The 15,477-nt window shown below is 45.6% G+C and overlaps 2 protein-coding genes across 2 annotated transcripts in view; both read right to left on the minus strand.

Moving 5' to 3' along the window:
* Positions 1-6,498, minus strand: part of LOC130261928 (uncharacterized) — a 29,852-nt gene extending 23,354 nt beyond the window's left edge. Inside the window, exons 1-5 of the mRNA XM_056508602.1 lie at positions 6,450-6,498; positions 5,784-5,837; positions 5,233-5,403; positions 4,932-5,042; positions 56-194 (exon numbers count right to left, since the gene is read on the minus strand). Of these exons, the coding sequence (XP_056364577.1) occupies positions 56-194; positions 4,932-5,042; positions 5,233-5,403; positions 5,784-5,837; positions 6,450-6,461 (487 nt within the window). The 5' untranslated portion in view covers positions 6,462-6,498. The remainder of the gene's footprint in view (positions 1-55; positions 195-4,931; positions 5,043-5,232; positions 5,404-5,783; positions 5,838-6,449) is intronic.
* Positions 6,499-8,914: 2,416 nt separating this feature from the next.
* LOC130261892 (gastrokine-1-like) lies at positions 8,915-12,926 on the minus strand. Its single transcript, XM_056508552.1, has 6 exons — positions 12,850-12,926; positions 11,584-11,637; positions 10,938-11,057; positions 10,390-10,494; positions 9,483-9,624; positions 8,915-9,164 (listed from the first exon to the last, which is right to left on the minus strand). The coding sequence occupies exons 1-6, from the start codon at positions 12,859-12,861 to the stop codon at positions 9,097-9,099; spliced, it is 501 nt and encodes a 166-aa protein (XP_056364527.1). The 5' UTR covers positions 12,862-12,926; the 3' UTR covers positions 8,915-9,096.
* Between the last annotated feature and the right edge of the window lie 2,551 nt (positions 12,927-15,477).

Consider the following 15,477-nt stretch of genomic DNA (forward strand, 5'->3'; position numbering starts at 1 on the left):
CCAGGAGACAAAAGGCCAGGTCAGTAGCACTGAGAATTCCCATGCTTGCACTCACTGTGAACTTCGTAAGCCATGTAGGTGGTGAGTCCACTGCACATAGCGGTGATGTCTATTCCGTAATTCCTGAGGTTGTTGACCAATCCACTGGTGACAAAGGTGATCTTCTTGTGAGGCCTTCCAAAACCGAGCATGTTCTAAACATGAAAACCCAACATTCAGCAAGCTCAGTGTCAGGAGCTGGTTTCTGCTCGGCCTGTTCCTCAGGAATGATGACCCGTGGCGGGGCGTTTGAGTCCAACCTGCCTTTAGGGATGCCTTTTATTCCCCTGGGATCTGTGGAACCACTAGCAAGCCTTGTAGGCATCTCTAAAGGCAGAGGTCATTCTAAGGGAGTCAGGATGCACGGAGCCTGAGGGGAAGTGGCAGCGCAAGGAAAGCACTGAAGAGGAGATGTGGAGTGCGGCCGCTCAGTGGAGCCAGAGCTCCTTCCAAAGCATTTGCTCAGTCACTGCCCTGGCCCCTCAGAGGCACTCGGGCTGTCAGCTGGAAGGCCGGCAGGAGAAGTCTCTTCCTGCAGCCCATTCTAACCTGGACCCGAGAGAGAGCAGCAGCAAGCCCCGGCCGATACATTTGCTCTCCAACTATTTGCAGGAGCTGTTTAGAGCCCCTCTCTGTGACCCCTGGCTGCTCTAGTGGGACAGGTCTTTTCTAGCAGCTCTGGTGGGCTTTGTTTCAGATAAATTGCCGCTCTCTTGTCCTCCTGGAATGATTTGTGGCCTGGCTCACGTCCCTTGCTGCTTTCCTACTGTCTCCTCCCACGGCCTTGGCTTCCCTCTGCTCTCTACCTCTTTCCTTAGCTAGGGACACAAGCCTCCAGTTGTGGCTTATCCCATGAGTGTGGGGGAAGGCTTCAGGAATAGGGAGACGCTCTCTCATGCCCCGAAGGACAAGGGAGTCTGGCCAGGAGTAGCTGCGACAACAAGTTTGGAGCTGACCAATGCAGTTTGGTACTGAACAGCCTATGAAGAAGTCTGAGATCCACGCATTCCAAAAGGATTAAAGCTCCCGAAAGACTCCTCAGAGCAAGGCATTGTCCAGCAAGCTGCAGACATCCTCAACATCCTCAGAGAAAGTGGAGCTGGGGGAAGGACTAATGCAGCCCCTTTCTTCATTAGGCAAAGCGTTCCTACCATAAATTTGCTATCTGCATTACTGTTTAGAGAAAGGAAAGTCTGCCACAAGAGACAACCTGATTCTCTCCAGAAAGAAAAAGCACATGGAGAAATGGCCCTATGATCTCCAGGGCCAGGAACCGGCTACTCCTTTGGAACCTTACCCTGCTCTCTTGTGCCAGGCGTGCAAGATTATCAAAGCTGGGCATCTCGCTTCTGTTCATGATGGAAATGTAGCAGGTGTTCTGTTGCGTGACTTTGGTTGCAATGACGCCCTGTGAAATGAAATTATTCAGCACTATCAATTCAGTATTTTCCAGCCTGCTAATGTTGGGATAAAGTCAGGATGGAAACCATAACAAATGCTGAGTTTTACTGGTCCATGTTTTGGACTCCAAATATTTGGAGTAAAGAAACAATCACCCCCTGTAGGCCAGATGTACGAGGAGACAGTTTCCTGATCTGATTGTTTCATTGAGAAACCTCACCGCCACTCACCGTGTTGTAGTTCAAGATGGTTTTCCAGGACCCGCCGCCGCTCATTTGCTCAATGACTGCCACGCGCCATTGCCTGTTGATGGTCACAATTTGGGACTGGCCACCAATGATGACTTGCGTGTTGTTGAAGATACCACCTGGAATCTGCTGAGACAAAAAAGCCAAGGGAAAGTAGACATTTCACCTTGGAAGGGTAATAACAATGATGTCCCCAAAGGTTTAGAAAAATCCCTGATACAATGGAAGAATTGCTGCATCCCCCAGGAAGTGCCAGCCCTGCCCTCAACATTTTCCAAAGGACCCAGAATCAAGGCTGTGGTGTTGGGCAGAGGCCGTAAGAAATCTTTTCATGGATTCAGAGAATCATTGCCACATCTAGCAGCTGTCATCTTGAGCCTTTAGACGTTGATTTGTGCAAGAGCCCTGGCCACAGTAAATTCATGCTCAAGGTCTTGAATGGAAACCACAGCCATTGCTCTTTTAATGCATCTGCAGCCTCCAGCAGGAAGCTCTCAATGAGGAGATGCCGAGCAAGTAGGGCATCAGAGTTGGCTCTAGCAGCAGCTCCAGAGTCCCCCATTTGGTCTAAGAAATTTGGTAGAGGCTAAGGAATTCTCACCTGTCCGTTGCCACTCCAATTGCCATTCCAAATGCCGCTGCCATTCCAAATGTTACCGCCATTCCAACCGCCGTTCCAACCGCCATTCCAGTTGATACCGCCATTCCAACCGCCGTTCCAATTGTTACCACTGTTCCAGCCGCCATTCCAACCGCCATTCCAGTTGTTTCCATTGTTCCAACCGCCATTCCAGTTGATACCGCCATTCCAGTTGATGCCGCCATTCCAATTGTTACCATTGTTCCAGCCACCGTTCCAACCGCCATTCCAGTTGTTACCGCTATTCCAACTGCCATTCCAACCGCCATTCCAGCCGCCATTCCAGTTGTTTCCACTGTTCCAGCCACCATTCCAACTGCCATTCCAAATGTTGTCACCGTTCCAACCGCCATTCCAATTGCTGTTGCCATTCCAACCGCCATTCCAATTGCCATTCCAATTGCCATTCAAGTTGCCATTGCCAATGCAGTACTGTAGCTCCACAGCTCTCAGGACATCAAGGGTAATGCAGGATCCCAGAGTCGCCTGAGGTCCTTGGAAGGCTGGAAAAGAAAACACAAAACCCCATCAGCCAATGTCTAAGACCGTGGCCACCTTTCTGCAGGAGAGCTGGTGTTGCTCAGAGCCAGCAAGGTTCTGAAGAAATGCTTTATTCGGAATGTTTGAGTTGTACGCAGGAGACATTCTCCTGGCATCACTGGCTCTGTGGCTCAGGAAGGGATGCCCACAAAGACGTGCTCTTGAAAACCCTTTGGGATTTCCTGTCCAGAAATTGGGGCTCTATTGCACTGGCTCCTGTAAGTCCCGATGGCTGGGCATTACACGGTGAGGCTGCTGCCAGTTCATGGGCCCAGTCACATGGGCTGTGATATTTTGAAAGACTCCTACCAAGTGTAGGTCATTAAAGCCCTGGGGAATTGGATTGTTGCCTCACGCAAAAACAACAGGGATCAAAGCCACTTGATTTAGTGTTGTGAAGCACATGTGTTTGGGAGTTGCTTGGATAAACTCATTAGCAAGCTCTAACCTGAAGGACAGCAGTTCTTAGAATGACCGTTCTTCCTGAGCGGGCATAACTGGGGAGTTCTGTGCTGGCTGAAACATTTTGAGCCAAACTTTCATTCCCCTTAAGCTTTCTGACCAGGAGCTATAAGGGCTTGTTTTGGGATATTTATGGGGGCTGTGACCCCAGCCTCTTGCAGTCCTGATATGCAGAGGTGCTGACCCTTTTTTGCAACTGCTGAAAGAAACCCTTGATGTCCCTGGGTTTGGAGGTGGAACACCAGCAGTGGTGCCTTAGTCATGCCCCAGGAGACAAAAGGCCAGGTCAGTAGCACTGAGAATTCCCATGCTTGCACTCACTGTGAACTTCGTAAGCCATGTAGGTGGTGAGTCCACTGCACATAGCGGTGATGTCTATTCCGTAATTCCTGAGGTTGTTGACCAATCCACTGGTGACAAAGGTGATCTTCCTGGTAGGTCTTCCAAAACCGAGCATGTTCTAAACATGAAAACCCAACATTCAGCAAGCTCAGTGTCAGGAGCTGATTTCTGCTAGGCCTGTTCCTCAGGAATGATGGCCTGTGGCAGGGTGTTTGAGTCCAACCTGCCTTTAGGGATGCCTTTTAATCCCCTGGGGGCTGTGGAACCACTAGCAAGCCTTGTAGGCATCTCTAAAGGCAGAGGTCATTCTAATGGAGTCAAGGTGCACGGAGCCTGAGGGGAAGTGGCAGCGCAAGGAAAGCACTGAAGAGGAGATGTGGAGTGCGGCCGCTCAGTGGAGCCAGAGCTCCTTCCAAAGCATTTGCTCAGTCGCTGCCCTGGCCCCTCAGAGGCACTCGGGCTGTCAGCTGGAAGGCCAGCAGGAGAAGTCTCTTCCTGCAGCCCATTCTAACCTGGAACCCGAGAGAGAGCAGCAGCAAGCCCCGGCCGATACATTTGCTCTCCAACTATTTGCAGGAGCTGTTTAGAGCCCCTCTCTGTGACCCCTGGCTGCTCTAGTGGGACAGGTCTTTTCTAGCAGCTCTGGTGGGCTTTGTTTCAGATAAATTGCCGCTCTCTTGTCCTCCTGGAATGATTTGTGGCCTGGCTCACGTCTCTTGCTGCTTTCCTACTGTCTCCTCCCACGCCCTTGGCTTCCCTCTGCTCTCTAGCTCTTTCCTTAGCTAGGGCCACAAGCCTCCAGTTGTGGCTTATCCCATGAGTGTGGGGGAAGGCTTCAGGAATAGGGAGACGCTCTCTCATGCCCCAAAGGACAAGGGAGTCTGGCCAGGAGTAGCTGCGACAACAAGTTTGGAGCTGACCAATGCAGTTTGGTACTGAACAGCCTATGAAGAAGTCTGAGATCCACGCATTCCAAAAGGATTAAAGCTCCCGAAAGACTCCTCAGAGCAAGGCATTGTCCAGCAAGCTGCAGACATCCTCAACATCCTCAGAGAAAGTGGAGCTGGGGGAAGGACTAATGCAGCTCCTTTCTTCTTTAGGCAAAGCCTTCCTACCATAAATTTGCTATCTGCATTACTGTTTAGAGAAAGGAAAGTCTGCCACTAGAGACAACCTGATCCTCTCCAGAAGGAAAAGGGAATAAAAAACCAAGCAGTCACCTCCTGGGCCAGGAACTGGCTACTCCTTTGGAACCTTACCCTGCTCTCTTGTGCCAGGCGTGCCAGATTATCAAAGCTGGGCATCTCGCTTCTGTTCATGATGGAAATGTAGCAGGTGTTCTGTTGCATGACTTTGGTTGCAATGACACCCTGTGAAATGAAATTATTTAGTATTCAGCTTTTCAAATTTTACAGCTATTGAGGTTGTGTCAAATTAGGGATGGAAACAGTACTGAATGCTCAGAATTTGTGCCCCACAGTGGTTACTTCAAATGTTTAGAATATAGGAAAAGACCATCCTTGGGTCTCCTGTTTAACAATCGTCCTCCCTGCAACTCACCCTGTTGTAGTTCCATATCGTTTTCCATGATAAATTTTTGCTCTTTTGTTCAATGACTGCCACTCTTGTTTGACTGTTGATCTTCACGCTTTGTGCGATACCGGTGATAGTGATTTGGGAGTCTCCACCAAAGATGATTTGCTGGTTTTGATTTGTCTGCTGCTGCTGAGACTGAAAAATCAAATAGTGCTCTTTTATGTTGTAACATTAGTAGGTGTTGTCCCCAGTGCTTTTTAAAAGCCTTCCTACATTAGAAGTTCTGTCCCCACCCCTCCAAGAGGCAGGGTTGCCCTCAATATTTTAAAATAGACCCAGAATCAAGGTATTGGCATTGGGCAGCCAGTGAAAATAGCCATAAAAATTCTTTTCAAGGATTCCATGAATCATTGCTACATCTGACACCTGTCATCTGGTGCCTTTAGAGTTTCAACCGTTTGAGAAGACTTCAGTTGTTTTCCTTCAAAGGACTGGAGAAAGAATCAAGAGGACTTTATGAAGCAGGGAATAGAGGCAGAGCAGCCATTCATGTAGAAATTGGTCACTGTACTCACGTAATCAGCAAGGGCTGGATTCAGGACGAGTCCAAGAAGGACTGCAGTCAAAATCTGAAATGAAAATCAAATACAAAGTGTGTACAAAGTGTAACTGCACCTCTGGCTGACAAATATGGTCATGAGAATCCTCCTTCCCTTTTCCTCATCTCATGTTTAAGGATCCTCCTTGGATGGTTTTTTGCTTTCATCCTGGGATTGCATCCGTGCCCCAAAAGGGAGGCAGCCTTGCTTTACCCCAGGGTGCTGCAAAGCAGACACATTTTACACTTGCTCTTTCAAGAGCTGAATCTCAAGTTGTTTCTCAGACCTGTGCAGACACACACAGGTGTTTTACAAGAGTGAGGAGAAAGCTTTTCCATTTCTTCTGCTCTGGTATTACAGGGCTTGATCCACTGCTGCAGTGCTCCAGTTGTGCAAAAGCATTGACAATAATGGACAAGAATTAGGCTCTCTATTTTCTGACTAATGTACAGCCAAGCCGTGAAAAAATCCTTACCTCCTCAGCTCCTCTGGGGAACAGGGGTGAGCTGCTCACTCTGGAGCAGCAAAATGTCCCCAGAGAAAGCCTTAGTGCTCCAGAGAGGCAGAAGCCCTTCTGAGGGATAAAGGAATGGGTTGGAATCAAAGTTTCAGTGTATAAGTAAGAAAATCAGGCATACTCACAGGGAGATTCATCCTGACTGCAGAGCTGATGCTCCTGCAGGTACAAAGAACAGTGTGAACCCTCCACCTTTTATATGTTTTCAGAATTCGCTGTGGAAGTGCTGAATGTTGCAATAAAATTATTTTGTCATTTGTTTCCCTGTCACTTGTCCCTGAAAATTATTTCCTGCTGTAACTACTTGATAAACATGGGGATTGTACTTTTGAACATTTTGACCTGTTGAAGTCTGATAGTTATCAAATAGGAGTCAATTTGCAGTGAAAAATTAAATATGTTTTTACTTTTTTCTTACATGTACTATTTACTTTTGAAAATTCACATCAAACCTAAGACCGGAGATATCCTAGGGCTTAAACAAGAACATGAAAAGCTTTGCATTAGACAAAATATGTGAAAGCCTTTTTACCTTCCAAAATATACTGTATGTTATCAGGTCACCATAGCACCCACTAAAATACAGCAGTGAGGTCTGAGACATCTGTGCCTCCATGGCCTTGTCAAAGTAGCCCTGAGACATTTACACCTTTCCATCTTTATTCATTTACAATTGTTGACAGATTTTTCCTCCTAAGTGCATGAAGTTAATGCAGTTTTGCAAGCAGCTGGACCTTGCTGCCGGTGTTTTGCTCTCCTGTTGGGGCTCTGGCTTTAAGCAGGACGGTTTTGTGGCAGGCACTGTCCCTTGCCGGGAGCAGCCGTGCCCTGCTGTTCCTGCCTGGAGCCCAGGGAGGCTCAGCTCGGAGCGGGCAGCGGCTGCCCCTGTTTGCCGGCGAGGCTGCCGGGCTCTTGGTGCTGCGAGATCCGCGCCACAGACTCTGCTCAGGTCACACCCGGCTGCTGGCGGCGCGGGGCATCATCCTCTGGGACAGGGCTCACGGCCCCTGGGGGACACTGCCAGTGCCTCCCAACAGGACCAGGGAAGAGCCTGTGGCATCTCAAGGAAAACGCAGTGCCCAGTTGGAAAAGGAGAGGAGAGTCTCTCCTGAAACCCCAGGCAAGTCAGGCAGGAGCTGTTGTTTAAATGTTGCAACCCTACGGTTGCTTTTCTTTGGAGGTGCTAAAACATTCTTGGGTGCCGGAGAAACAGGACTTTTGGACAGCAAACTAATATGATTATGCAGAAACCATTTTATTGTTTACTTTTTAGTCCTAATTATACATTCTAAGACTACTGTCCATGTGATCACACATTTTTTTGATGGGTGCTTCTATGCTGTTCACGCGCCTCAGGTACGATGACTGGTGGTTGTCCAGAACTTCACCGCCCACCTTATTCTGGGTCTTCTAATTTCAGTATGCTGTTTCTAAGCTTCTTTTCTCTTGATTTCGCACAATTTATGTTTTAGTGGCTTTGAAGGGTTTCAACAAGTTGTAGAAAAAACACTTAAAAATGGTTTGTTCCGTGCACCTGTTATAAACATTGGTCTAAACTAAGAAATGTACAAAAAAGCCCCTAAGTGTGTGAAGAAACAGAAAAATATGCAAAAAAAAAAAAAAAAAAAAAAAAAAAAAAAAAAAAAAAAAAAGAACAACTAGGCAGCAAAATATGGAGAAAAACAGCTAAATATGGTATGGCTGGTGTATACGATACAGACCAAGGCCTGGACTTGTTCAGACATGTCACTGTGGCCCAAACTTGTTCAGTATTACTACACTTGGGTGCAACTGTGCTTTGGTTTTCATCCAAAAAAAGTCCCCAAAAGAGGGACTCTCCTGAAGAGAACAGGCTGCTGCATCCTTTCCTTAGGGTAGCCCTGGGGTGTTCCTGAGTGGGTAAAGTGTCTCTTGGAGTAACTAATTTCAAAGAGCAAGGGAAGGGCCCCTGAGTGAGGAGGGAAGGTGAGGATGTGTTTTCCAGACAGAGTGAATTGCTGAAGTTTTCAATGAAGAAAATAGGCTCAGGCTTTTTGCTTTCCTTTTAGCCTAACTATAATTTGAGTCTTTCAAGTTTCCAACTTGCAGTTGGTTAGAGAATGTTTCTTTTTTTCTGTGTTAAACCTTTATGAAACATTCTTAAATAGCACCTGTGTTCAACTCCTGACTGCATTTAATACACTTCTTAATTCTGTATTTGCACCTTGATTTCTGGGTTTCTTGGAATAATAGTGCATCTCTCTATTTGCAATGTGCCATATGGCATAGCAATATTTATTTTTAAAGCAAAACATTTCACATTGCATTACATTACTACATTTTACTATGTTAATCAGAAGTCAAAACAAAATCAGTTATACTGATCTCATGTTACCTTAAATATGGGTAATGTAGTAAGTTTAGCACCATTTTCTTCTAGTATTGATGAGTAATTGCCCAAGGCAGCATGTGAACTCTCCCTGGGAAGTTGTACTGGATTGGGATTTTTCTAGAACATTAGTTTTGCAACTTGTCTTTGGAATTGCTTCTACTTTTTCAACATGTTTGCAAAAACACAGCACAGACCAGTGTAAGTTGATGATAAATTTTATTGAAACTCAACAGCTTCCACACAGAGCAGAAGAAAGATAAATGATTGAAAATATGATCAAGTGAAGATTATCAAGGAGAAAAATCTTACTTATGGTACACAGTTCTATGAATTTTCTTCTGCAAACTTTGTCAGGAGTAACCACAGTAAAAAACAGGCAGTTAATTGATCTTAAATTTCAATCATGAAATGTCTCGCTCTGAGAAGTTGGATCCTGATGAAAAGTTTGATCCTCTTAAAAAGTTCGATCCTGAAAGAAAAACAAAAACTGATTCGATTTGGACTGAGAATATATGAAAATAAAAAGGTAGCTGAAATGCTTTTAGTTGCCTAAAAATTCCAGACATGTCAAGAGCTAGAGCCCAGAACTTTCCTGGAGTCTGGGCTCCAGGTCATTGCACACAGGAGAGAGACAGACCTGCTGCATTTCCTTAGGTATGTATACAGGGATGTATAAAAAGGCACAGGATTTCAGTAAGTGACTTGCTCATGTTTGCTTGAATCTTTTTTGTAATCCTGTGAACCTGTTGCAATTTTGGAAGACAAAGGCTGTCAGTAGCAGACTCACCAGGAGCTGGGTAAGCGAGGTAGGAGGGAATTCCTCTGCACAGGGCTTGGATGCGTTTTCCATACGGGCTCAAGCTTTGGAGTCTGTTCCTGGAGATAATGAAGCGATTCTCTCTGGGTGGCAATTGGTAAGGCCCAAGTCTCTGAGCATCACAGAAACAAAGCCAGAAAGCAGCATTCAGGAAAACCAGCAGTTCAGAGCTGGCAATGAACATATCGAGAGCAGCCCTGCCAAGAGGGACCTGGGGCCTGGTGGGTGACAGGCTGGACATGATCCATCAACGTGCCCCAACAGCCCAGAAACCCCCAGCTGCTGGCCTGACCTCCAGGGGGATTCTGCCCCTCTGCTCATGTGTGACCCCACCTCAGAGCCGCCCCCAGCACAGGAAGGACCTGGAGCTGCTGGAGAACTTCAGAGGAGGCACCAGCATGATCAGAGGGATGGAGCAGCTCTGCTGTGAGGAAAGGCTGAGATAATTGGGACTGTTCATCCTGGAGAAGCTGTGGGTGACCACATCATAACCTTCCAGTATCTGAAGGAGCCAATAGGAAAGATTGGGCAAGTCTGTGTACAAGGGCCTGGATTGAAAGGACAAGGAGAAAGGGCTTCCTACTGCCCAGGGCAGGGTTACATGGGACACTGAGTAGAAATTCTTCCCAAGAGGGTGGGAGGCCCTGGCACAGGTTGTCCAGAGAAGCTGTGGCTGCCTCATCCCTGGAAGTGTTCAAGGCCAGGCTGAACAGTAATTGGGGTTTTTCATGGGCAATGCAGCTTCTAGAGCGATTCAGCCCTTCTGAGAAGGTTCTCTTCAGGTCTTGGAGCCTTTTCTCCTGTGTGTGTAGGAACAAGTGTTTTTCACTGACAATCAATCAGCTTTTGCCCCCCTTTCAACCACCATCCTACCTACCTCTCCTGGAGGTGGTGTAGGCAGATGTTTGCCAAGCCAAAACCTCTTGCTGGTTGTTGCAATGATGCAGGTGTTCTTTGAAAACACCTTGGTTGCAACGTAGCCCTATTAAAATTAAACAAAAACCCCTTTTTGTTGCAAACAATATACAGGGAAAGAGAAGTGTGTTGCCAGAGAGAGGCACTGGTTAAAAGAAATGCTTCCTACAGTGCAAATAGTCACAGGGAAAGAAAAATATTGGTCCTTTCAATTATATTGTGTAGGTAAATGTGTCATGGAGACTGACAAGAGGCTTTGGTAAAAGGTAAATTGCCTCCTCCAGTAATGCCACGTGTATGATGTGTTCTGCTGCTTAGGACACGTGAAGTAATTTGCTGCTGAAGAGCTAACACAGCACACAGTGCACCAGAAACAGTCCCAGGGCTGAAGGAGCATGTTTTCATGCATGTCCTCTAAAATACAATGAAATTTTGTTGAAGCTTTGGTGTTTTTTAGAAAACTTATGCCTCTTTTGCCATTTTTCTTGTACCATGGTGGCAGCTACTTACAGTCTTGAAGTCCCAGATGGTTTTCCAGGGCTCAGACCCATCCCTTGGGTTGGTGCTGTGCCTGATCTCAGAGTGGCTTGAGTTTTCACTGGGCTGCCCATTAAAGTTGTTCTCCATGTTCTGATTTTTGGAAAAGATTAAAAGAGGTAAGGTTTATCTTCCCAGCAGTGTTTCACTCAATAAAGCATTAGCTCTAATAGCCATGTTTTGGGAAATTATTGCTCTTGGAGATCAGATTAAAGGGGAGATTTCTTAGATCAGAATGAAGATGAGAAGACTTTACTTTCTAAGAAATCAAAATAATTCCTTACTGTTCTTTCTCCAGCAGGATCCTGCTGGCACCAGGTTACTTACAGTATTCTACTGTATTTTGTGGTCAGATCAATCAGGTTAATATTTGTTTCTCTCTACAATGCTATTTTCAGTGTTAATGCTCATCTCAGGACAGAGTTTCCTGATTCCTGTCTTTTTCCCTTGATACATCAAGCATGGAAATAATTTCTTCATTATCACAGAAAAATTGAAATGCAATTTTCTTGTAAATATCAAACTTTAAAAAGCAGCTTCACTTCCAGAAACACATTTCTCAGAGCTAGGAGCTAAAGCCAGTTGTTCCTGTGGCAGCTGTGTGCAGCTCTATACTTACATAGTTGGCAAGAGCAGGAGCCAGGAAAACTCCAAGAAGGGAAGCAATCACAATCTGAAATGAACATTTGAAATGTAAAGCACCTGAAGATCATGCTACTTCTCTTGCATCAAATCACTTGCTTTCTTAAAATGATTTTGACTTCCTGTTTACTTTGTGTACGGACTCAGCACTTTCTGCAGTGGGGTCCAGCTGAAGAGGATTTAAATATGCAGGAGAATTCACAGAACACATGCATAGAAATGGCTCTTAGCCCCAGCAAAAAGGACATTGAAACACAGTGGATTCTAAAGCTTGCCCAGCCCCAATTCAGTAATGGGAAAATGTGCTCTGAAATATTTTCTTTGCAAGAGTGAGCTTTTCTCTTCAAGCTTTTGATTTTGGACATGGAGCAGATCTGAGAAATGTCCATGTGCACCTGTTGTGAAGAGCTGGAATAGGGGTGCACAGTCCAGCCCTGTACTTGGAACACAGCAGCAACTGGACCTGAGCAGCTTCACAGTGATCTCACCCTCCAAATACAGGATTAATAGTTTAAAGGGAGGAACAAGCCCCTCCGCTCAGAAAACTGGGACATCAAACACTTGTTACCTCTTTATAAAGCCACAGAGTTTCAACAACTCATGAGCTTGCTGTTGCTCAGGTTTGTCCAAATAACTGCTGATACCTTTTGGAGAGATTTCCTATTGTTACAATGAAAAATTCTTTTGTGTTAACTGTTGTGTACAATTATTCTCTTGAAGACAATCCTGTGAATATTGAATCAGTCCCAGATTTTATCTCCTTCAAAAAAGGATTTGATGAATAAGGTCAAAGTCTGACTCAGAGTATTTAAAAGTAATGCTTGGGAACTTTTCCTGCACCAGTTTGAGGCTGCTGTGAATACCTCAGTGTCACCAGCCTGTACCTGGAGTCTCTCATGTGTCACACTCTCAGCAAACAGCTGAGCCCTAACTTTATGTGACTTGCTGAGACTGTTGATTTGCCTCTGAGTCGTGAAGGAGAGAATATTGTCCTGTGGTGTGTCACAAGTGTGTGTCACCCCTGGAACAGAGCACTTCTCTCTTTCACGTTTGAGCAGGCATGTGCAGTTCCATCCCTGCCAGAAGGGAGATTTCTCCCCTGCAGTCCCCACCCCTTTGGCATTTTCACTTTGTGAGCCTTGCAAAAATCACTAAGAGTTTACTCAGTGCCAGGAAAAGCTCAAAACCATTTAAAAGCTGCCCAGCCTTAAGAGTTTTATGAGAAAGTGATAGATATACTTACAGAGAACTTCATTTGGATGGTAGGCCAGGCCAGCTCTGCTGCTAATTGATGTGTACTCTTACTTTTTATACATAATATCCCAAAGTTAAATCTGAAAATGGGTTTACCTTATTGGCAGGTGCCCTGTGTTCACAGAAGCATGACGAGTTTCCTGGGGAAGTGCTCTGATAAGAAGAGGCTTTGATACCTGCCTGATTGAATTCACTGCATACAGGGAAGGGAGAGAAAACTGCTCATGGTAAACTCAAGGTGTTTCACAGGCACTTTTAACTGGAAACCAAGGATCATCAGAAGCACAGCACAGATTCCCAGTACACTTGTAGTGGTTGATGCTCTGTGCCAGTGTGGTAAAGGACTCAGCCTGAAGTCGTGCCTCTGACCAAAAGCACCATTCAAACAAGGGGGTGGTAATCTTGCTAATGTGAAAAGTGTTGAGTCCCCAGAGATGATGAGGTTGGTTCTGAATCATAGGAATTGCTGAGTTCTTTTGCTGACCTTCCTTTCCAAGCTTGTTCAAGATCTGTTTTCAGCTTGTCAGACACGGCCCTGAATCTTCTCAGAGCCTCTTCAGGAGAGTAGCACCTGATTGTGGGCTAAGGGCTGATTTGAGAAAGGGACCAGAAACTTGTGGTAGCAAGGTTCACCGAGGGATTCTGAGTCACAGCTTTGTAAGATAAGCCTCACTCTGCTGGAGGACTGGCCAAAGTGAAATTAGAGGGGTTTCAGCCCTGCTTAGGCAGCTCCTTCCTTCAGCTACCTCCTATCAGAGGGTGCCTCTAGGACTCTGGTGCTTGGGTTCAAGCACCTGCCTGCTGATTTCAGGTGTGTTCCTGGGAGATGTGTGATGAACTGTGGGCAAAAAGTCTCCAAAAAGCAAGGCTTGCCTATTGGAATTATATGAAAGGCTTTGCCTGAGCCTTGGGCTGCGTCCTGTTGCAATTGTGTCAATTAGAAAATGCTTTTTAGAAATTAGCCTTTAGTTTCTGTCCTTGTCTGATGGGATCAGTGGAGGTCAGTCAGTGCAATGCAAGTGCAGATGGTGAGATCATGGCTATTGTTGCAGTTCTCCTGCAGGAAACAACTGGTGATCTCCCTGCTGCTCTGCCCTTACCTGTGCCCAGGCACCTGGATGCTCAGGGAATCAGAAGCTGCTGCTTCTCAAGTGTTCTTCAAATAAAATGAGTACATGAAGGAATAATAACAGAGGAAAAGTTAAATTAAGCTCTTTTTTAAAAAAACTTGTGGTGCTTGAACCTGTTATAGTCCTGCTGTGAAATACTTACCTTTACCTGATGGTCAAAATCTACTCTATTTCTGACATATCTGTAATCTTAAAAATAAAGAATTTTTTGAGAAGATGGGACAGAGCCATTTTTCAAGAGGAGTGCAACATCAACCTAATTAGTCTAATTGGGTTTAGCCGAATTTGATATCTGTTTATGTGTTTTCTGATATATTGCTTAGCAGCACAGCATTGTTATAGTTGAGATAACCTTTTCTTGTGTGGACTTAGGTGGCATAAAGCAAATGTGTGCGATTTCCTTTTTTTTTCTTTTTCCATTGAGGCTTGTTTGCTGAGAGATATTTCTGTACAATCTCCTTCTCCTTTTTTTTTCTGATAAGAGAAATTACAGAAATGTGTTTGCTGTTAGTTTGAGTTCTTGTTTTGTTAGGAGGGAACCAGCCTTGATTATGACCTTCTAGTAGAAAGCAGAGTGTGATTCATCCAGGTGCCAGCACTGGCTGGTGCAGAATAGCAGATGAGGAGGAGTCACCTGAGAGCACCAGAGAACATTCTCATGGTGACACCGAAATTTGGCATTTTCACAAAATGCAGAAATCAGCTTTAAAGGGGGAATCCCCATCCTGCTCCTTCTGCTTGTGACCTGTGTGCACCACACTGAGTTTTCATGTCAGTGCTTCGTGTGCTGGGGAGGCCAGAAGTGCCCCAGGCTGTCCTGTGGAGCACAGCTGGAGTTCCCAGCTCTGTCACTCATTTCATTCCTGTGCTCTGTTCGTGGTAGAAGCTGATCAAAAATGAGCAGCAGTCTTGTCAAGAGTCCCTGCACCTAGAATGCAGTGATGGAGTCCCACAGTGGTTTGGGTTGGAAGGGGCCTTAAAGATGATCCAGTTTCAACCCCCTGCCACAGGCAGGGATGTCACTCACTGCCAGGTGGCTCAGGGCCCATCCAATATTTTCAGTGAAAGAAAGGCTGAAGAATTGGTGTGTTTGTTAGCTGACATGGAGGCCACCATGACACAGGCATTTCCTCCTGGCATTTCTCTGCAGACTATCCATCAGGCTGTTGGGGATTGTGTTTCAGAAGACAAAATGCAGTTTGTATGGATAAATAGCAATGTTATTCCCAATGTCACTTAATTCTGGATAATATCCTGTTAAATATTTAAAAAAATAGAACCAGCAAGACTAAAGTTTGAACCAGTGAATAATAGCCATTTGCAGAGTGATTGATTTACTGAGACTTACTGAGTGCTTTAAATATATCTGGGTCAGGTTATCTGTGCCAACCCAAAATTCAGATAGGAGGCTTACGACATGTAGATATGGACTTGTTCGAGTCATGAAGGAAAGTTCTGTCAAGTGTTTCCCACACCTCCAGCAAGAT

Source organism: Oenanthe melanoleuca, chromosome 22 (assembly GCF_029582105.1).
Source record: "Oenanthe melanoleuca isolate GR-GAL-2019-014 chromosome 22, OMel1.0, whole genome shotgun sequence".
In the NCBI taxonomy this organism is placed as follows: domain Eukaryota; kingdom Metazoa; phylum Chordata; class Aves; order Passeriformes; family Muscicapidae; genus Oenanthe; species Oenanthe melanoleuca.

Excerpts from the sequence above, each read along its gene's own strand:
- LOC130261892 (XM_056508552.1), bottom strand. Across the intron at positions 9,625-10,389 it reads CTACACCACCTCCAGGAGAG|AGACTTGGGCCTTACCAATT; the intron begins GTAGGTAGGATG and ends TGTGATGCTCAG. Across the intron at positions 9,165-9,482 it reads CCTCGCTTACCCAGCTCCTG|GATCGAACTTTTTAAGAGGA; the intron begins GTGAGTCTGCTA and ends TTTTTCTTTCAG.